Source organism: Panthera pardus, unplaced genomic scaffold (assembly GCF_024362965.1).
Source record: "Panthera pardus isolate Hobbes unplaced genomic scaffold, ASM2436296v1 HiC_scaffold_6, whole genome shotgun sequence".
Classification (NCBI taxonomy): Eukaryota; Metazoa; Chordata; class Mammalia; order Carnivora; family Felidae; genus Panthera; species Panthera pardus.
This window is the reverse complement of record NW_026526991.1, coordinates 17,972,720-17,994,422: the sequence shown is the minus strand read 5'-3', so window position 1 is coordinate 17,994,422 and position 21,703 is coordinate 17,972,720. Positions and strand designations below refer to the sequence as shown.

The 21,703-nt window shown below is 40.3% G+C and overlaps 1 protein-coding gene across 1 annotated transcript; it reads left to right on the top strand.

Moving 5' to 3' along the window:
• Positions 1–1,964: 1,964 nt before the first annotated feature.
• On the top strand, positions 1,965–21,617 carry TDG (thymine DNA glycosylase). Its single transcript, XM_019446621.2, has 10 exons — positions 1,965–2,157; positions 10,626–10,768; positions 11,675–11,916; positions 13,046–13,115; positions 14,681–14,816; positions 15,006–15,088; positions 15,168–15,262; positions 18,342–18,513; positions 18,945–19,070; positions 19,694–21,617. Exons 1-10 carry the CDS (start codon positions 2,135–2,137, stop codon positions 19,822–19,824), a joined length of 1,221 nt encoding a protein of 406 aa, XP_019302166.1. The 5' UTR covers positions 1,965–2,134; the 3' UTR covers positions 19,825–21,617.
• The last annotated feature ends 86 nt before the right edge of the window (positions 21,618–21,703 follow it).

Here is a 21,703-nt window from a genome sequence, read left to right as displayed (position 1 = left end):
CAGGACGCACAGCACTCCACAGAAACTCTACATGAGTGAAACGTTGAGTAAAGGTTGCAGCTCTTTATACACATTTTTATTTATTTTTAATTTATTTGAGAGACAGAGACCGTGGGAGAGGGGCAGAGGGAGAGAGAATCTGAAGCAGGCTCCATGTTCCGCGTGGAGCCCAACATGGGCTCAATCCCAGGACCCCGGGATCATGACCTGAGCTGAAAGCAAGGGTCGAACGCTCAACTGACTGAGCCACCCAGCCACCCCTTTACACACATTTTTAGTCATTAGAATTCTGTCTCTGAAATAACTGAGGTAAACTATCTGCTTTAAAACTTTTCTGGACTGTGGTCCTGAGTGGTTAGAAAAACCAGAAAGAGAGAGAAAAAGAGAGAGAGAGAGAGAATGGGCTGTTGTTCATTCAACAAGTCTTCACTGGATATCTACCATAAGTCAGGTTCTGAGTAGTACCTACTAATGACAGAGCATCTGTAAAAGATCCGAAAAATTTAAAAATATTAAAAGTTTCCTTTAAGCAAGTGCTATGATACAAATTAATCATAAATAAATTCTGTATTTACTCATGAAAGCCCCCTGGTGGATCCCAGAGTGATGAGGATACATGAAGCACAGATCATAGTCCCTTCCCAGTCCATGTTACATTAGTGACAAATAAACCTTGGTTGCTGTAAACCACTGAGATTCAAAGAGGACTTCAACTACCTCCATTTTGACCACAGTCGGTATTCTCTAAGTGTTTCTTTCCAGTTTATCTCTAAACTCAGCAAAATACTCACAAGGCAATGCATCCCATGCTGGGAACCAAAACTACTCCTCAAGAAATAAGGACTGCCCTGATGCCAACAAGACCTTGTGTGACGGACCTGAGGACAATGATCAGCCTGCCCCTGTCCCACCCCTTATATAAACCTGGAAGTATTTTCAGCCCTTTGAGACGCTAGCCCACTGTCTTCCTGGTGTGGGCCTCGGGGAAATAAGTTCTTGTTTCACCACCATTCCTATCTCTACCTTTGGATTTTGTCAGCGGTAAGTGGCCAAATCTAGACCGTTTGGGACCCTGGAGCTGGGTGCTCTCGCACCGTAGGGCCCAGATTACAAGATTTTGGAGTCATTTGTTACCACAGTCTAGGTAAAGCTAACTAATACAGCAGCCATGTTTTTCATCACGCAAACTAGAGACACAGAAAAGCCTCTCCCCGTTAAGAGTTATTTAGTGAAGTCCTCATACAAACACCGGTGACAATTTGAATACTAATGAAACAAAAATCAGCTGGAAGAGCCATTGAGAAATAAAGCAGAAGGGCTAGTCTGTAACGTAATAAAGGGGCATGGTGCTTAAATGACATCCATCGTACACTTAAAACGACAATATTTTTGCATATGCAAATTAAAGCAGACATGGGTTCCCGTAAAACTTTATATTTTACGAAACAGTTTTATTAGAGTTACACTCATTTTACAGACTAGTGAACTGATGCGCAATAGTAAATTGATGGTATGGTGACCTCAACTCCCAGGTTTGCTGTCTCCAAAGTCTCTTATTTCCCCCACATCACACTTGATAATTGATACTTGATAATTAACGCAAAACACTTTTTTTAATCGGTATAAAACTTGGGGTGGAAAGGCCTGGATAACCCTAATAAGCATAACCATCTCACCTACACATCGTCCCCAAAGGGCATCTCCCACTCGTCACCCCCAACCGCCCACCAGCGACGAATCTGGGCGGACAAAAAGCTTACGTCAACACAGCGCTCCTCATCCCACCGTTTTTGTCCTCCACCCTTCCCGAAAGGCCAAGCGGCGAGCAGAAGAACCAACGAGAGGGGAGCGAACGTGATTGGGCTGCCTGCGTCACGTGACGACCACGAGGCGTAGGATTTGGCTCGGAGCAGACGGAAGCACCGCGCGTGGGGGGGGGGGGGGGTCAAGTCTGGGAGGGGGGAACTGGAAGCTCCGGGGAGGAGCCTGAGCGTCCGCCGCTGTCCCAGTTCTGCCAGCAATCGTGTCCAGTCTCTGATTATTGTTGTACCGCCGTCGGTACGCCGCGGTACTACGGAGACCAGTCGTTCGCCTGCCCAGCAGGAGTAGCCGCTGACTCGAGCGGCAGCGGGGAATGGAAGCGGAGAACGCGGGCAGGTAAGCCCGGGGCGGAGCGCCGCCCTTCCCCCCAGCGCCCCTCGCGGCGGGGTTGGCCGGCGGGCGCGCGCACGCACGCAGGGGTCTTTAAAGGCCGCGGCCGGAGTACAAAGACCTGGCCTGCGCGTGCGCACTGCCACCCTCCTCGGGCCGCTCGGAAGCGGCGCCACCTGTACCTGCGCCCTTCTTCCGGCCTTCCCGGCATCCAGCCGGCTTTAACAGGCGTTAATAAGCGACCCACAGGGTCCGGTTAATATCTCTTTCCGGTTGTCATTCTTGGCTACGTTTGCCTTCACCCTCCGTTATTATGCGAAGAGCTGTAAAGATGGAATATCACGCGTATCACTTCTGGAGCTTTAATTTTAAAATTAGTAGTTTTATTGTGGCTTCCTTTCCCGTAGGTTTAGTAAGATCAACGTCAGGGGCCACAAGGTGGATAACATTGCCGTACAAAGTCTCTTGAATTCTGTATTATGACTAATACTCCCAAGTAGTCATCTAAAAATGCTTTCTGGTGATCTTGGGGGGTGAATTTAATCAACTTTTCAGTATGTCCTTTGAGGAGTGTTAGATTCGTGGAGAAAACGTTTGGCAAACGCAGAGATTGCGAGATTCGAACTCCTCGCAGAAAACTAAATGAAAAAAATCATTAGGGTAGCAGGATCCTTAAGAAAAACTAATGATTTACATTGGAATAAAATTCTGTAAGATCTAATAATTTTCCGGACTCTCCGGGGCCCTGAACTTAGGCAAGACACTTCACTTCTCTGGGCCTGTTCATGTCTGTAAAATAGGACATCTCTGGAATCCAGTTCTGACATGCTGTGAATCTGTGTTATGTGGAAGGGATTAGATCACCAAAACAGTCTTTATAGGTTAGGAAAGGAGATGTATAAAGTGTGGTCTTTATCCTGGCTTTTCTGGTCAAGTCCTGAAATAAAGTACTGCACTTCCTTCCCAAAAGAACTTTACATTTAAAAGAATTCACCAGAACTTGTGAAATCCACTCCCACCTTTGCGATGTTACTTCAGATCAGTACTGAGACCTGGGTGAAGTCTACCATCAAATGAATTACACATTAGAAGACCTTGCTCAGTGCTTCAGAGCAAAGTAATAGGTCTCTGGTACGATGTTTACCTAAAATTTGGCTTATATGCTGTCTTAACCCATCCACAGGGTTATAGATCATTTTTAATTTGACTCACAAAGTTTTAACCTCAGGAAATAGAGAATTTTGTGTTAGTAGTGTAAGGGCTTTATCCTTGGGGATTCTGAGATGACTGAGGCCCCAGATAATCCTGAGAAAGTGGTTCTCTGTCAATCTTGACTTCATGCTAATCAAGGAGTAGAATGGAATGCCGGATATAATGAATTTACTTTTTATTTTGGAAGAGTAATTTCAAAAAATTCAAAGGAAAAAATTCCATTAATATGGACTCTTTTTTTAAAAGAGAAGATAGTTCAAGTATCATAACAAATAATGTCTACCCAGAGAGGAAAAAAGGAAGGAGAGGATCAGTATGTATCTAATGAGCTTTGGCATGGAAAGGACATTTATCACAAATGGAAAGTAGGATGCCAAATCAAAAATGACTTTGTAAAAGTGTGACATGGGCTACTGAAAATACAAACTGGAAAGGTTAACCCTTAAATGAAATCAGCCTTTCTGGAAATGTTAGGGACCAAAAAGAACTTTTTTAGTTAGGTGTTGACATCGAGGGCAAGAAAGGTTTGGATTTTCTGCCTAGTCCACCGGCATGGTGTTAGTAGATAACAGGAAACAAACATTTGGTTCTAATTTTTCTTATCTCTATATTAAAAAAAATGATTAGAGACAAGAAATGGCAGGATGAATGTCTTTAAGAGACAAGATCAATGAGGGCATTTAAGAGAACTTTCAGCTGCTCTAAGAGAAATCCAGTTTCCTGGCCTGGATAAATTATATGTCAAATGAGAAGCTAGATTACAGCAATCTTTAAGAACTTGCAGATAACAGGAGAGAGACCTGAAGCCTGAAAATAAACACATGAGTTCCTGTTTCTTCCTAGGTGGAGTCTGTCTTCTAATTTATTGACTTTGATCCTAAACAAAATTTTTACTTTTCAGTGGTTATTGAGCATATTTAAAAGGAACCAGTGGCCACTAGGTTACAGTATAATTTGGGAAAAAAGCAAGATGTATCAAGCTAGGTTCATTCCCTTTTGGATAATGATACTGGACTAGACAGCATCAGGATGATGCTGACAGGAGGTATCTAAAAATTTAATCCTGTCCTGCTGTCTTTATTATTATTATTATTATTATTATTATTATTATTATTATAGCAAAATTACTATATACCAGGCACTGTTTTAAGTGTTTTACATATGTTGACTAATTTAATCCTCGTAACCAACAAATTAGGTACAACTATTTCCATTTTGCACATGTGGAAACTGGGACACAGAGGTTAAGGAACTTGAGCAGAGCTGAAATTTGAACGCAGGCAATGTGGCCCAAAGTCTGCCTCCCTGACAACTGTGCCACATATCACTTCTCTGTGGGCAAGACGAAGACGGACTGATGGCAGTCCAGTTAGGTGGAATCAAAGCTGGTTTACTGCCGAAAGAATCGAGGGCGGGCTAAAGAGAGGTCTATGTTGATGTGCCTTGTCGTTCTACCCCAACTTGTTCTTTTCAGCAATTTAACAACTTCCGGGTGCTGTTGGAATGCTGATAAGATTTGTGAATGACCCAACTCTGGAAGAAGTTTGTGGAATTGGTAGTTTAAATCAGAATCCATATCCTAACAGCTGGAGTGTTGAATCCTCTTTTACCAAAAGAGGCACAGTTCTGTGCTTAGGTGCAGAAGTATCAGTGATGTGAGGGAGAGGTAATAAAAGGGCAGTTTTCATTGACGTTAAACTCAGTTTGAATCAACAGTATGATGTGGGTTCTAGTAAAGTTAATGTAATGGATTCTGCAGTAGGACTCCAGGATGAGGAAGCTGAGCCCTGCTTGGTTTCAGGATGATGGAGCTGTATCTGGAGAATTTTTATTTTGTTTTCTTTTAAGCACCAAAAAATGACAAAGTAGTGTAGAAACTTGAAGTCATACTATATGAAGAAGAGTTGAATGAATTGGGGACTCTGGCTTGTTCTAAATCTTTGTATTTATAGTTTCTAGTAGACCATGTACAGTAAATACCCAGTAATGTGTGGTGAATACACACAGTTCCACTTTGCAATATTAAATGTAGTCTTTAAATAGTTATGACGGTATTCCATTGTAGTTTATATACCTAATTCTCTTTAGTTGAGCATTTAGATTATTTAGCACTGATTTTGTGTGTGTGTGAGTGTTTTGTTTTGATGGGGGGGGGGGGGGGAGAGAGAGAGAGAGAGAGAGAGAGAGAGAGAGAGAGAGAGAGAGAGAGAGAAAATCTTAGGCAGGCTCCACACTCAGCACGGAACTTGAGGCAGAGCTTGATCCGCAACCCTCTGGTCATGACCTGAGCTGAAATCAAGAGTCAGATGCTCAACCGACTGAGCCACCCAGGCACCCCATTGATTATTATTTTGTAATTATTCAGTGTTGTATAATCATATTAATATGAATATTAAGTGAATAATAATATGAATATTAATAATATTAAGTATTAATTAATAATTAATTAATTAATTAATAATATTAATATTCATGTTAATATTAAGTGAAAATAATAAAATATTGCTATGAATTGTGTTCTTCCAAAATGCCTATGTTGAAACCTAATCCCCAATGTAACGGTATTTGGAGGTGGGGCCCTCATGAATGGGATTAGTGCCCTTTTAAAAGAGGTCCTAGAGGTCCCTCACCTCTTCTATTTTGTGAAGATACAGCAAGAAGGCCACCCCTATGAACCAGGAAGTAGGCTCTCAGCGGACACTAAATGGTGTTTTGTTGTAGCAGCCCAAGAGGACTAAGACAAATGTATATAGAAAAGAGCAACTTAAATCTTTAAAATAGTGGAAAATACCTGAGTATTAAAGAAGTTGGAGGTGTTCATTTTAGAGAAAACCTTAAAGAGTTAGTTTTTGAAGTACAGCAAAATCTGAATTAATTGGACTCCTCAGTCAGCTGTGTGTGTGTGTGTGTGTGTGTGTGTGTGTGTGTGTTTTAAGTAAGACTGTTAGGAAATACACAATTCATTAGGAAAATACACAGTATATCAATTTCAGACGGCTGTAAAAAACAGTGCTTTGGGCACTGATGTTCAAGGGAAAGGGTGTGCATCTCTGATTTGGTCTTGTCTGATATCTCTGCCGTGTGCTTCCCTGCTCAGATGCCCTCTACCCTCATGCCACTGGGGATCATGCCAGAGATCGTATCTGAGAAAGCAAGATCCAGTTTTGTTTGCCTGTGTCTCTGTTGGGTAATACTGATTGTGTTTATATCGTTGTATATCGACGCACTTGGATGTCATTTCTAATTTGGGGGGCGGTTGTCTCTTAAGTTATGACTTGATGGGAGGCGTAAGGTTGCTAGTGAGGCTTCTGTCTCTAGTAGCATCCAAGCAGAAAGGCTAAAACTCGCTAGGGAACTAATTGCTGGCTACCCTGGGGTGTGACTACATCATACTTCCAGACTGAAAGACCCTCCAAGGCCAGAATTCAAGGAAATGTGTGCTAGGTCCTGGCACTGCCATTGCCAGAAGCAGAACAGGCACCAAAGAACCCGAGCGGAAGAGACAATCTTACTACCTTAGCTGAGTTTCACACATTTCTGGATAATGAAGAGACCTGTATCCATCGGGGTGGGGAACCATGGAGGGCTAGTCAAGGGTGTGGTTGGCCTGTGATGCTTTTTGGAGGAGTGAAAAATGAGTAGATGTCCTCCCGCCCTCCAAAAAGGGGGGGTGTGAATGGAGGCTAGGAGAGAGGAAGGGGTGAGCTTCAGGCAAAGGAGAGGCACAGAACAGTGTGGGGACAAACCAATGATAGGGAAGAAAAGTGAGCAAGGGGAAATAAGGTCATCCCTCATGCTTGGAAATTTGATACCAAATTTGAGTTACAGAAAATAAAAACCCTGGGATCTGGACAGATTTGGTCCCGTTTCCTGTACATAGTCCACATATGTAAAAATCATTTTCACGGTGAGAGAACCCAGGTCCCGAGAGGAGGAGTGATGACCAAGTGCTCTTGTGTCGCTGTCCCTCGCACAGAGAAAACAAGCCTTGTAAAGTTGGCGTGATTCTGAATTACAAAGGGGCAAGTGTATATAAATACAACAAATGTATTAAATATCTTCTAATTAAGGTTGAACAGGTTTATGCTGCTTACAGTTGTAATTATCGCTGGATAATAGGAAATTGATTTATCTAGAACTCTAGTTTCCTAGCTTTGAAGTCCTCGAAGGTTTTTTGCTTGCTTCTGCCAAATAATAAGAATGTTGTGTCGCACTCTCTTTCCTTTTGTTCTGTTAGGAAGCCGTTGAGATGATAAGACTCAATTTAATACTCAAAGATAGTGTATTACCTTAGAACTTACACATCGTATTTCTCATTTCTTTATTTTTCTATTTCTGTTCTATTTTAACTTCCTATAAAGTACCAGAGGTCATTTTTAGAAACATTAAGGGACACGCTGATATTATAGATAAGTTTCTCAATTTCTTTCAAAATTGATATATATCTCTAAAATAACACTTCTGGGTTTTTTTCTTCCTTTTCATTTTTTTCCTCAGCCATCTGATTTCTAAACTTAATTTTCAGGTTCTGCACTTCACATCTAAGTATGACCCTGAAATATGCGAAAGGCACATTTTGGAAATTTGTTTTTTAATGTTCAGAATCCTTTTGCCATGTAAAATCTTCCTAAGTTAAATATTTTAAGTTTGGACTTTGTGAAGTGCTTGAAATGGGACACATCTGTGAAACTCTTGAGAGTGGTGGCCAGAAACATGGGCGAGGGTGGAAGGTTGTCTTCTTGACAGTGTGACAGACTAAGAGGAGACGTCCTGCATTCTTTGGCCGCTCGCTTATTGTGACTTAACTGCGACTGGCCTCAATCGAAGGTTACAGTTCATTGTGCTGGAATATCTGAAGGGTAACAATACAAGATCTCTCAACGTAACCTAGCAATATCTGAGTATTTGAGTATTTACATCATAAACACTGAACAACCAATGATTTTACAGTTCATCAAAAGGAGCTATGAGGGGCGCCTGGGTGGCTCAGTCGGTTGAGCGTCCGACTTCGGCTCAGGTCATGATCTCGCGGTCCGTGAGTTCAAGCCCCGCGTCGGGCTCTGTGCTGACAGCTCAGAGCCTGGAGCCTGCTTCAGATTCTGTGTCTCCCTCTCTCTGACCCTCCCCCGTTCATGCTCTCTCTCTGTCTCAAAAACAAACAAACGTTAAAAAAAAAAAAAATTAAAAAAAAAAAAAAGGAGCTATGAATATTATTAAAGAAAAGTGTGGTGGAAAAAGACGACATTTTACTTTGTGCCAAGCATGATTTAAGTGCTTTTCTTCAACTTTTACATTTGAGATTCTAGGACTTGTCTGCATATTTTCCCAACGTGCAGCCTTAGGTTACAATACTGTTTCGTGTTCCTTTCTACTTTAAAGTCTGTATTAAACATTTTCTGTGCTTGAACAAATATCAGTACATTAATTTTGCTGCATAGTCTTTTCATGTTACTAGACTAAAGTTTACTGGATTGTCATACCTATTTTTTATGTAACTGGAAACAATATACTTAAAGAGGTAAAAGTCTTAAGATATAGTGTAATACCTTTCTAATTCTTAACCTTTTCTTTAACAGCTTACCCTTGAAGATAGTTTGAAGCTAAAATTCCTCTCCAGTGGTTTGTCCATTAGGATTTGGCCCCTGTCTTTGAGCGTCCGGGATTTCAGCCTGGGCACCCACAGATAGTCTGTTACCCTGTGTCTGCTTCGGCCATTTAAGCTTCTGCTTTAGTTTGCCTCCCCCGCCATCCCAACCATTTTATTAAGATATGATTTATGCATAATAAGATTCATTCATATAAAATGTACTAGTTTATCTTATTTGTTTATTTATTTATTTATTTGAACAAGCAAGCGGGAGAGGGGCAAAGAGAGAGGGAGACACAGAATCTGAAGCAGGCTCCAGGCTCTGAGCTGCCAGCACAGACCCCAGCGTGGGGCTCAAACTCACAAACCTCTAGATCAAGACCTGAGCCAAAGTCAGACACAAAACCAACTGCACCCCTAGGCGTCCCTAGCTTTTCTTTTTAATCTCTACTTTCTGAGCTTCCCCTTTTCTTTCTCCATAACTAATAAGTGAGTAGCTTGCCACAGAAAATGACTTTTCTCTCCAAATGGTAAATGACACTGACCCATTTTATTTCCTAGTGTTTTCCTTCCCGTTGTGTATGTAATGGCATCATTTGGCATTAGATGTAACTTGAGTTTCAGAAAATACATGTTTGCTTCCATAGCTTTTGTGCTGCAGGCAGCAGTGTGAGACAGTGATGGGTAGTCATGAGAAATTGGTTTTTGGCCATTGTTTTTTGTGTTCCTTATATTGAACTGAGTACTTGGAACAAAGTCTGAAAGATGTTCAGAGAAGAGATTTAAAGTGTTTTTCCCCCATAAATTCACAGATATGTGCAAAATGTCCATTTCTAGCCCTCATCTAGTGGTAAAAACCCAGCAACAATTTAAAACCAGATCCAATGCATAAATCATTAAATAGGCAAATAAACCAAAAGAGAACCTTAAGTAGATTGGAGGGAAGGCAGGAATGGGGAGTTGTTGGTCGAAGGAGAAAAGCTTCCAGTTATAAGATGACCATGTTTTAGGGATCTAATGTACATGGTGGTGATTAGAGCTAATAATACCTTGCTACGTACTTGAAAGTTGATAGGAGAGTAGATTTTAAATGTTCTCATTACAAAAAAGAAATGGTAATTATGTGACGTGATGGAGGTATTAGCTAAGACTTAGTAATCATTTTGCAAAATATGTATCAAATCAAAACATCATATACTTTTAACTTACACATTTCATGTCCCTTGTATCTTAGTAAAGCTGGGTGGGGTTAGGTTGGAGAGGATCTTATGACCAAAGAATTAAATGTGAAGATAGAGACAAACTGTTTGTATGGACACTTTAACCCTGTATGAGCTGCTGTGCCTTTTAAGTCTCTCTGCTAGCAGATTCCCATGATCTCATTTCAGAGAAAGCACAGGCTGACTTGACAGGACTGGTAAGTTTTATTGCTGACACATCTTGTCATTAATCAGTGGGAGAGTTCCTTAATATTGGTTAATAGGCACAAAGTAAAAATCGGGTGAATACACACATTTAGGAATAGACCTTCCTCCTCCCTTTGCCCCTATTATCAACTCTATATATTACAGTCTGACCACACAGTGTTTGGATCCTAAAGGTTTTGAAAGCTCATCGTTGAAACTTCTAGTCGGGTAATTTTATTGACATGTCTTGTACTTAATTGTTCTTTCAGCTACTCCCTTCAGCAAGCTCAAGCTTTTTATACATTCCCATTTCAACAAATGATGGCTGAAGCTCCTGATGTGAATGTTATGGACGAACAGCAAATGCCAGCGGAAGTTCCAGAACCAGTGCCTGCTCAGGAACCTGTACAAGGTAGTTTTCATCAGGATAGTTGAGAAAAGTAGCTATTGGATTGGCCAGCTTATGTAAGAAAGGGTTTAATGAAGAATTTTTATTTTATTTTAGTATTTAAAACGTTAACCACTTTTTAAGTATGTGCCAGGCACTGTGATACATTTGGGGGAATAAAAGAACATGGATCCTGCCCTCAAATAGCTCATAATCTAGCAGGAGAAAATAGTAAGTAAACACATGGTATGCTTTAAGCACACAGTGGTGAAGAGGGGCACAGGATGCTGTGAGAGTGCATAGGGTTGACACTAACTCGGACCGAGGTTCAGAAGCAGCTTCCAAGAGCTCTGGAAGTCAGGGGTGAGGAGACTTTATCCGCATGAAGAATGGGGTGGGGAACATTCCTGGCCTAGGGAATAGCATGGGCAAAAGACAGATGTGAAGAATCATGACAGTTAAAAAGTAGTTATTCTGTGTCTTTGGGAGTCTGGTGTACAGCAAAAAATAGTGATCAATGAGGCTGGAAAGTGCCTTGTAACTCGAAGCAATATTTTTTTGCTCTGTTTATTTTCTCGTTTATTGTGCTGTTTATGTATTTACATTTAGAATTTCTATAAAATAGGACATGAATGCTTTAAATCCCTGGGGAGATCAAGATGACAGGGAAGAGTCCATGGGAAATCAATCTATGATCATTATGTACTTTTCATCCCGAGAACAGCTAGCAGAGGAAGGAGGGCAGGGTATAGGGCCTCGAGAACCCCGTCCTAAGATGAAGGAAGAGGGAGGGTACTGCAGAGGATGGTGAGGCTGGGAGATAGGAGAAGGTAGCAAGGGCGTTGATGGAGTGACTCTACTGGGAAAGCTGCCTGATGTTCTTAAGTTATGTTTTTCTGCATCTACTTCCTTGAAATTACTGTGTTTCAGAGACTCCAAAAGGAAGGAAAAGAAAACCCAGAGCAACGGCACCAAAAAAACCGGTAGAACCCAAAAAGCCTGCTGAGGCCAAAAAATCTGGCAAGTCCACAAAATCAAAAGAAAAGCAAGAAAAAATTACGGACACATTTAAAGTGAAAAGAAAGGTAGACCGTTTTAATGGTGTTTCAGAAGCTGAACTTCTAACCAAGACCCTCCCGGACATTTTGACTTTCAATCTGGACATTGTGATTGTAAGAATTTTTGTCCTCATTTGGTTTTATAAATAGTATTGGTGAATTAAATTTACATAACCTCTGTTCTTGCAAATAGCATTTTGTTGAACCATTTCTAAGAATCCTTTTGGTAGTAAATGGTGTCATTTTGTCACCTTCATAAGGTTGTGGACACATATGGATGTGTCTAAGAGGATGGGCTCCAGAGTACGGCTGTCTGGTTTCAGGTCTTGCCATGTGGGTATGACCTTGAACAAGCCTTAACCTTCCTAATCACCAAGTTTCCTTATTGGTGAAGCAGGGGTGATAATAGTACCTTCCTCATAGGATTGCAGTTAGGTAAAATAATCCACGTGAATCACTTAGATTGCACATTACGTGTGAGTTCTCCATAAGTGATAGTACTGATTTTGAGCTCTGATTTTTGTCAGTAACTGTAAGAAACATTAGCGTGCAAACAGCTGTAAATGACGTGGAGTGAGCGGCTTGGTGGGAGTGGAGAAGCAGGCTGTGGCTGGACCTGGGCTCAGTTGATCGGTTGCTCCAGGACCTCTCTCTTTCCAGTCCGGTTGGGTGGAGGTGGGGGCCTGGGGACACGAGGGAGTCACACTGTTTTTTATCTTTAAAATTTATTTTTTGTTTTACTTTTTTTTTTTTGCATTGAAGTATAGTGGACACACTTCCATTAGTTTCAGGTGTACAACATGGTGATTTAACAAGTTTATTCATTATGCTGTGCTGACGGCAAGCGTAGCCGCCATCCCTCACCATACGCCGTTGCCGTGCCATCGACCCTGGTCCCCGTGCTGTGCCTCCCACTCTCCTTCACCCGTTTTGCCTGTCTCCCCTGCCTCTGGCCACCACCAGTTTGTTCTCTATATTGATGGTCTGTTTCTGCCTTTTTTTTTTTTTATAAACTGGTTTTTCACAACAGCAGCAACACTTTTGATATAAAGGGAATTTTTTTTTCCCTCAAAATGAAATACTTTATTCAGATCAAAAATAGGTACTTGATAAACGGGATTGCCGATGATGCTGGATTAAATTTTTATTTTAATAAATTTAGTTTTGTCCATCACTACTCCACAGAAGCCCTCAGGTGTAAACCCTACTTTTCAAGACTTAAGTGTATAAACATTTTTTGCAGATTGGCATAAACCCGGGACTAATGGCAGCTTACAAAGGGCATCATTACCCTGGACCTGGAAACCACTTTTGTAAGTAGTTCTTGCTTTTATTTTTTTACTTTTAAACTAGATATCTTTGTTAATAGTTTGGGTTTGTTTTTTTTTTCCCTTTTTAGCCAAACTGTGTGGGTTTTTTTGTTTTTAAGTTTATTTATTTTGAGGGGAGGGGGAAGAGCACAAGCAGGGGAGGGGCAGAGAGAGACAGAATCCTAAGCAGGCTCTGTGCTGAGCATTGAGCCCCCAACCAAGAGCTCGACCCCACAAACTGTGAGATCGTGACCTGAGTGGAAATCTAGAGGATGCTCAACCAGCTGAGCCACCCAGACCCCCCAGATACAAACGTGTTTTCTGTGCATGCGTGCACAAAAATAAAAGGCTTGAAAAAGATATGTCACTGTTCATGTTTTGGTGTAAGAGAACGGAGGGGCAAGAAAAGTAGCACTTTCTCTTTTGTTTTGCTAATTGTTTTAAATGAGTTTTACTACTTTTTAAAATGAATTTTCTTTTTTAGTTGTTACCTACAGTCATAGTAACAATAGTACATCATTGTGCCAGTATAGACAGAACACTGACCTTTCCAGATTTCTGCTGATCTTATTTCCTAGGAGAGATGAAATGCATTGATCGTTGGGAATCAAGCTGTAACAGTTAAGAAATTCTGTGACTAGAGACATTCTGTTTTTCTAATTTTTTTTTTAATGTTTATTTATTTTTGAAGGAGAGAGAGACAGAGTGTGAGTGGGGGTGGGGGCAGAGAGAGAGGGAGACACGGAATCTGAAGCAGGCTCCAGGCTCTGAGCTATCAAGCACAGAGCCCGATGCGGGACTCGAACCCACAAACCGCTAGATCATGACCTGAGCCAAAGTCAGACACTCAACTGCCTGAGCCCCATTGTAGGCGCCCCTACTTCGTATCTGTATTAAAGACCCTCATACTTGTGGAGTGAATTTTAAACCCAATTGTAACTACTATTGTATTGTCTTAATATGTAAGTCGACTTACCTAACACCACCTAATAGAAAAAGGCATGCAGTAGGCCCTCAGAAAATACTAGTTGGTTATCTAAGAGTTACATTAAAAACATTTAGGGCAGAAGATACAATAATGTGTTTTGGAACTAAGGACGTATTGTCTCCATATTTAAAACAATTTCTAAGAGACGTTTGAATTTTTAATTTTTTCCATTTTCAAAGTGTTGGAATGTTCTGGGTCTGTTGGTGTATGTTTGTCTCTTTGAGGTATTCCAGGGGCACGCAGTGGTATGACTAGTTCCTAGAAAGAAAACCACTTTTGAAGTCTTCTACACTGACTAGCTGTGTATTCTCAACAGCCATTTACCTTGACTGCCCTGGGAAGAGGAGATAAAAATAGTAACTAATATTTCATAAGATCATTATGATTAAATGAGATAATCCATGCAAAGGGTTTATTAACACATAGTGATTGCTTGATATGGTATTTGACCTATAATTTCCTAAATATCCTAAATGTTTTATTTTTTTTTTTAATTTCAGGATAAATGTAGACTACCATAGTGATTCATGGGACAAAAACCTTTGACCTACATGCAAATAAACTGAACTCTCTTTCACAGGGAAGTGTCTGTTTATGTCAGGCCTGAGTGAGGTCCAACTGAACCATATGGATGATCACACTTTACCAGGAAAGTATGGTATTGGATTTACCAATATGGTGGAAAGGACAACACCAGGCAGCAAAGATCTATCCAGGTAATTTATTTTTATAGGTTGGAACCTGACCCTGCTGGTGTCTCATATACTCTAGGAACGCTCTATGTATCTAGTGCAAGCTGAGCTTAACAAGTATATGAATTGATGTTGTATTGAAAGCTCTCTGAATTCAGCATATTATAAATATTACCGTACTTATATTTTGACTACTTTTTAATTCAATTTTAGTAAAGAATTCCGTGAAGGAGGACGTATTCTAGTGCAGAAATTACAGAAATATCAGCCACGAATAGCAGTGTTTAATGGAAAATGTAAGATTTACTTTTAAATTTTGTCTTTTTTCTTTGCTAACATTATGGACAACGTAAATATGTTTGTATTTCATTTTAGGTATTTATGAAATTTTTAGTAAAGAAGTTTTTGGAGTTAAGGTTAAAAACTTAGAATTTGGACTTCAACCCCATAAGATCCCAGACACAGAAACTGTAAGTCCTTAAAATTATATTTATATATCAGCTAAAGATGAATTTTTGTCTAGCTAGTTTTCCTTTTTTTATTTGTCCTATCCATGGTAACTTGTGCCATGAAAACAAAGCACTGGATTTTGTTGAGTAATAGTTATCTATCAACTCAAACTAATAGCTGCAGATTAATTCAGATACTGCTATTAAAGAAAGAAACATTTGTCAGAGAAAATGTCTTATGTTATTTGGCTAAAATATTGAGAGGAGCTGGCTAACATACTACATTCAAAATATATTTAATGGCATATTCTTACCAAATTCAAGTAGATTAGCCCTTACTCGGTATGAAACAAACATATAAATACAGACATGCTCCCAATTAGTAGCACTGCTCAGTGCCCCCTGTTTGTATATCTTAGCTCAGTGTCGTTGTGGAGCCATCTAAATAGTGTGCAGCCCGGTTGCAGACAGACATCCAGACAACCTGCTTGGCCCTTGGTGTATTTACTGTCTTATACATAAAGGCATCACGAAGTAACAGTGGTTTTCAAACTCTGTTATTTCTGTATCGCTTCTGCAGACACTTACTTAGTTCAGATTTTGCTTCTTAAATCTAGTTTTAAGTTTTGTTTACAACTTAAAAAAAATTTTTTTTTAATGTTTCTTAATTTTTGAGAGAGAGAGAATGAACAGGGGAGGAGCAGAGAGATAGGGAGACAGAATCAGAAGCAGGCTCCAGGCTCTGAGCTGTCAGCACAGAGCCCGACGCGGGGCTCGAACCCATGAACTGCGAGACCATGACCTGAGCTGAAGTCGGACGCCCAACCAACTGAGCCACCCAGGCTCCCCTTGTTTACAACTTTTTGAAAAACAACATACAAACACAGACACATGTGTTATAGACAACATTTTATTTATTTTTGTTTTTTCTTTTTATTCTTTTCTTTTATGTTTATTTATTTTTGAGAGAGAGAGAGAGCCAGAGGGCAGCCGGGGGACGGGCAGAGAGAGAGGGAGACACAGAATCCAAAGCAGGCTCCGGGCTCTGATCTGTCAGCACAGAGCCCAAGGAGGGGCTGGAACCCACAAGCGGAGCCAAAGTCAGACGCTTAACCGACTGAAGCACCAGCCGCCCCTTTTTTTGTTTTTTGTTTTAATAAGTTTTTATTTATTTTTGAGAGAGACAGGGAACAAGTGGGGGAGGGGCAGAGGGGAAGGAAGATAGAGGATCTGAAGCGGCCTCCCTGCAGACAGCCGAGAACCTGATGCAGGGCTCGAACCCACAAACCGTGAGATCATGACCTGAGCCGAAGGCAGCTGCTCAACCAACTGAGCCACTCAGGCACCCTGACAACATTTGAAACGATGGAGGAGCCAGTGTGTCAACAGGTTTTTGTGGAGGCCTCAGAATAAAGTTTCTGCCACCTCCGTACTTCTGCACTTTTCCTTTTCAAACTTCTTCTGTCTTTAACTTGTTACAAATATGTCACTGACAGAGTAGGTGGTAGCCCTGGTCTTTGTTTAAACCAAGGCCTACGCTTACCTACTTTAGTAAAATTGTACAGGTGAGTTCATTGCTTCCTATAGATTACCTCATTATTGTCCCTTAAGAGCCAAATGAGGCTCAGGCACATCTCTTGGGTATTTGTGCCCGTAATAGGGTAGTACTAACTGAATTTGAATCCTATCATGATAGGTAATTTTAGCTCTGATATTGAGCTGAGAGTATTTTTACCTTTTAAAATATATTCTTTATCATGAGATTTTAACAGTTGTTGATGCTAGTGACTCTTCTTTGAAACAAAAAAAGACTTTCAAATTTATGGGTCATTTTAATTGAAGAATATCTTAGGATTCGAAAAAGTGCTACTACACAACCTGGCAGCATTTGCACCTACATATATTTGTGAGTCAGGAGTTTCTAAATGCCTTCTATGCAAAAGAAAATGAAAATTTGCTTTCTATAATGTTATGGAGGCCAATATAAAAAAAAGTGCAAGAAATTGCAACTGGAAATTCCATAAACTGACAGCCTCACTCTTTGATATACATGTGATATATATTGTTATATATTTAGTATTCTATGAAGAACAATTTGTCACCATTATCCAGAATGATAAATGCAAATGTCTTTCTGCTGGGCATTGCACTTCTAGGAATTTATCCAAGAGATACACTCACACATATTCAAAATGAAATATGTACAAGCTTTTTCACTACACCTTATAATAATAAAAGACTGGAAACAACCTAAATGCCCACAGCTGGGTCTTGGTTAAATAAGTATGCAAGTACTACACAGCTGCCGAAAAAGAAAGGCTAGGGGCACCTGGGTGGCTGAGTCAGTTGGGTGTCCAACTTCAGCTCAGGTCATGATCTCATAGTTTGTGAGTTTGAGCCCCGTGTCGGGCTCTGTGCTAACAGCTTGGAGTCTGGAGCCTGCTTTGGATTCTGTATCTCCCTCTCTGCCCCTCCCCCTGCTCATGCACTCGCTCGCTCGCTCTCTCTCAAAAATAAATAAAACACTGAAAAAAAAAAAACAAAGTCTTTTTACTCTGCTCTAGATATCTGATACAGAATTGTCTCTGAATACATTGTTGAGTAAAAAAGCAAGGTGTAGAACAGGGAATAGAGAACGTGTTATCATTTGTGTGTTTTTTAAAAAGGGTGAGGGAGAGTACGTATATTAGAGACATTTGATTCTATATTCACAGAATACCTCTGGAACCAGCAACTTTGATTGCCTCTGGGAAGAGAACTGGGTGGACAGAGACAGAATTGGGGGGGGGAATACTTTTCCATTGTATACTTCTTTTGTGCCTTTAGAATTGTGAACCATATGTTCACTGTTAAAAAAGACAGGACTGTTAATTGGTAAATGAACATGGGAAAGCCTCATTATTTTGATTTCTTGACTTTGCAATAAGTAAATTTTACAAATTTTAACTCAAGAGACAAAACTACTGTTACTGATTTTATATATATTAATATGAGATAGGCATCATAATTAATCCCCCCAAAGATAAATTTTTAAATCTCAATGTGAGTGGACTCAATAGATTTGTAACATTTATGTACCTGTAAAATTTTACGATTTTAGCTCTGCTATGTTATGCCATCATCCAGTGCGAGATGTGCTCAGTTTCCTCGAGCCCAGGACAAAGTTCATTACTACATTAAGCTGAAAGACTTACGAGATCAGTTGAAAGGCATCGAACGAAATACAGACGTTCAAGAGGTGCAATATACATTTGATCTACAGCTGGCCCAAGGTATGTTTCCATTTTCGCCCTGTTTTTGGGTGTCATGTATATATACACTACTGAATGCACGCACATTGTGAGTTTAAAAGCAAGAGAAAGGAGAACAGTTACATCGTCAGCCAGAGTGTTCTGACAACGGATGTTAGTCACTGTTAAAATCTCCTTTTACCAAAGTTACCCATCTGTCGTGGGTGCTCCTACAGATGTCGAAGATAGAAGAGGCAACATAGCCTACCGGAAATTAAATCTGCTAGGCTTTTACAGTTCCGATGAGTTAATTTAATAAATGTTATAAAGAGTTTAAAAGATGGCAACAAAAGATAGATCTCAGCACACTTGAACATTCACGAAAAAGATTTGTTCATGAGGATTTCTGAATAAAGCTGTTTTCAGAAACGTTGTACAAAAACAGCTGTAACTCCCTTTTACCCTCTCCACAGAGGATGCAAAGAAGATGGCTGTTAAGGAAGAAAAATACGATCCAGGTTATGAAGCAGCGTATGGCGGTGCTTATACTGAAAATCCGTGCAATAGTGACCCTTGCAGCTTCTCTTCCAATGGGCTAAGTATGTTCCTCCGTACGTGTCTGTCTTTCTCTCTTCCTCTCTTTCTCTCTTTCTTTCTTGCTCACGTGAACTAGCAGGGGAGGGGCAGAAGGAGAAGGAGAACGAATCTCAAGCAGGTTCCATACCCAGTGCAGAGCCTACAGCAGGATTCGATCTCACGACCCTGGGATCCTGACCTGAGCTGAAATCAAGAGTCGAATGCTCAACCGACTGAGCCACCCAGGAACCCCTGTTTGTTTCTTTCAAACACTTGGTTTTGTCAGGACTGGGGAAATGCACTTTAGTTTTGTAAAAGAGAATGAATTATTGAAGTGTGGGAATGGTACTATGAAAATCTTTTTAGTGACAGTGAAATGTGATGGTTATCTGAGGTTTCACCACGTAGGTGTTAGCAGCTCATTTTCATTAAGTCATTACGTCATTCTAATCACATTCCCTCCCTGAATGACCATTAAGGGTTTCTTAGTCCTGTATCTGCCAAGAGAACAGAAATTTATTATTGTATTCAAGAAGCTTGCTGTTTTAACGGCAGTCCTCCTCCGCTGGACTGCTAACATCTCTTGATGAATCGTGTAAAGGTTTTTAGATAGAATGAACTAACCTTCTTCTCCCCACCCTGGCAGCTGACAGTGGAGAATCAACTTTCAGTGACATTCCAAATGGGCAGTGGATGACCCAGTCGTTTACAGACCAGATTCCTTCCTTTAATAATCACTGCGGGACTCAAGAACAGGAAGAAGGAAACCATGCTTAAGACTGGTGTTTCTCAGCTCTACCTAAATGCTGCAGTTTTAATGCAGTAGTCAAGAAGGGGCTAACTGAAGCATTTTATTAGTATTTTATTCTGGTGATATAATCATATTATGGTTGTGTGGTAGAATCAACTGTATGAACCTGAGTAAGCTTGGAAGAAAAAAGCACGGTTTTTTGTGTATGAGTTTTTGTATTTGAATTAGCCACCATTCCAGCTTTTTATAAAGTATATTTCATTATGAAGAAATTGATTTTCTTTTGGGAGTCACTTTTAATCTGTAATTTTAAAATGTAACTGTCCGAATATTTATACTTGATTATGAACTGTGCATAAACCCAGATATACCATTATTCCTTTTATGCCTAAGAAGGGCATGCTAATAATAATTAGCACCGGTCAAGAGGCAGATGTGTTGAATTCTATATGTGAAGCTAACCCCCAGGGGAGTCCCATGTGGTGCTGTCTAGCCGTGTTTGACAGGCTCCCTGAGGCGTACTCACCCTCAGATCCCTTGGCCTCACCAGCAGGGAGGGTTTGGGAGAGTTGCTCAGCCGTAGAAATGTCAAGTGTGGCCTAACCCAGCCTTCTCTGACAGGGCGCTGAGCCCTGCCTTTGGCCTCCTCACCCCTGCGTGTTAATCCTCTAGTATAGGCAGAAACTGCCCTGCTGGAATGGTAAATTCCAGAGAATGCAGTAGACCTTTTAAAGTTTGTTAGTTCTTCTGTGTTTTACTTGAGAGACAGACATTTGATAGGGAAGGAACTGAATTTTTCTTACGGTATCTAGCACCTCCTTGGCTTTAAGGGCGTAACATGGAAAGTGGTGAGAAATGAACTCAGGCTGAGCAACAAGAAGCTGGGGTGTTTGATAATCTTATTTAAACTGGTGCTTTATGTACGCGAGATGTATTAAAATAACAGAATTTTTCTTGCTATGTGAATCTAATAAGCTGTCACTTAAAAAATTTTCTCTGCGTCATTGCTGTCTGTTAACTGTGGACTTAAGTGAGCCTTGTGGCAGGGTTAGTTTGAAGTAACGTACTTGTGTGATTTTCTAATGCCTTTTCCATGGTGCTACAGATAGTCCAGACTACTAGGCCTGGTGGGTAGTAAAGCTGGGTATTCAGAAATGCCATTTGCAATTAACTCCTGGTCACTTCTGAATATCCTGATTTCGTACATACCCAGGGAGCATGCTGTTTTTCAATATGAAAATATTTATGAGGTGTTTTTTTTTCCTAAGAGATTATATGGCTTGTTCTTCTCTATATGATAAGAGAAACAAATTCTTGTGAATCTTAACATACTTTTTAGCTGTGGCTATGATGGATTTTATATTTCTTTTAGTCTAGGTCAAGCTGTGTAAAAGTCATTCATGTTATTTAACTCATGTACTGTACTGCTGTTTACATGGATGTTTCATGCGGGTGCTTTGAAGTGCCTTGCATCAGGGATTAGGAACAATTGAATTATTTTTTCATGGGACTATGTAAAGCATGGAAGTAGGAATTGCTTTGGTATATAATGATTGTAACTTTACAATAGATTTTTTTTTTTAATCTGACTGGAGAAAATACCCTTAAAATTATAATGGACCCTCGTTAGAGAATGGGTTTGAGGATTTTCCAAGCATACAACAATGGTGTTTTTCATTACATTTGACAGATGAGTAGTAAACGTTGATATATCCCCTATGTGACAATATGAGACTTTTTCATTAAATAATATTGGAAAGGTTTTTAAATTCATTTGGAAGTCTGATGGTTTTTACAATAAAAATACCAAGAATGATTATCCTAAGTTGCAGGTTTTTCTGCGGCAGAAGTGACTGGTATTCTTTCCCCCTTTATGCCTCAGATCCGTCTACCTTGTGTTATGTT

Coding starts and splice junctions, on each gene's coding strand:
- TDG (XM_019446621.2), top strand. CDS start 2,135: ATGGAAGCGGAGAACGCGGGCAG. Junction 13,116..14,680: donor TGGACCTGGAAACCACTTTT/GTAAGTAGTTCT, acceptor TCTCTTTCACAG/GGAAGTGTCTGTTTATGTCA. Junction 15,263..18,341: donor AGATCCCAGACACAGAAACT/GTAAGTCCTTAA, acceptor TTACGATTTTAG/CTCTGCTATGTTATGCCATC.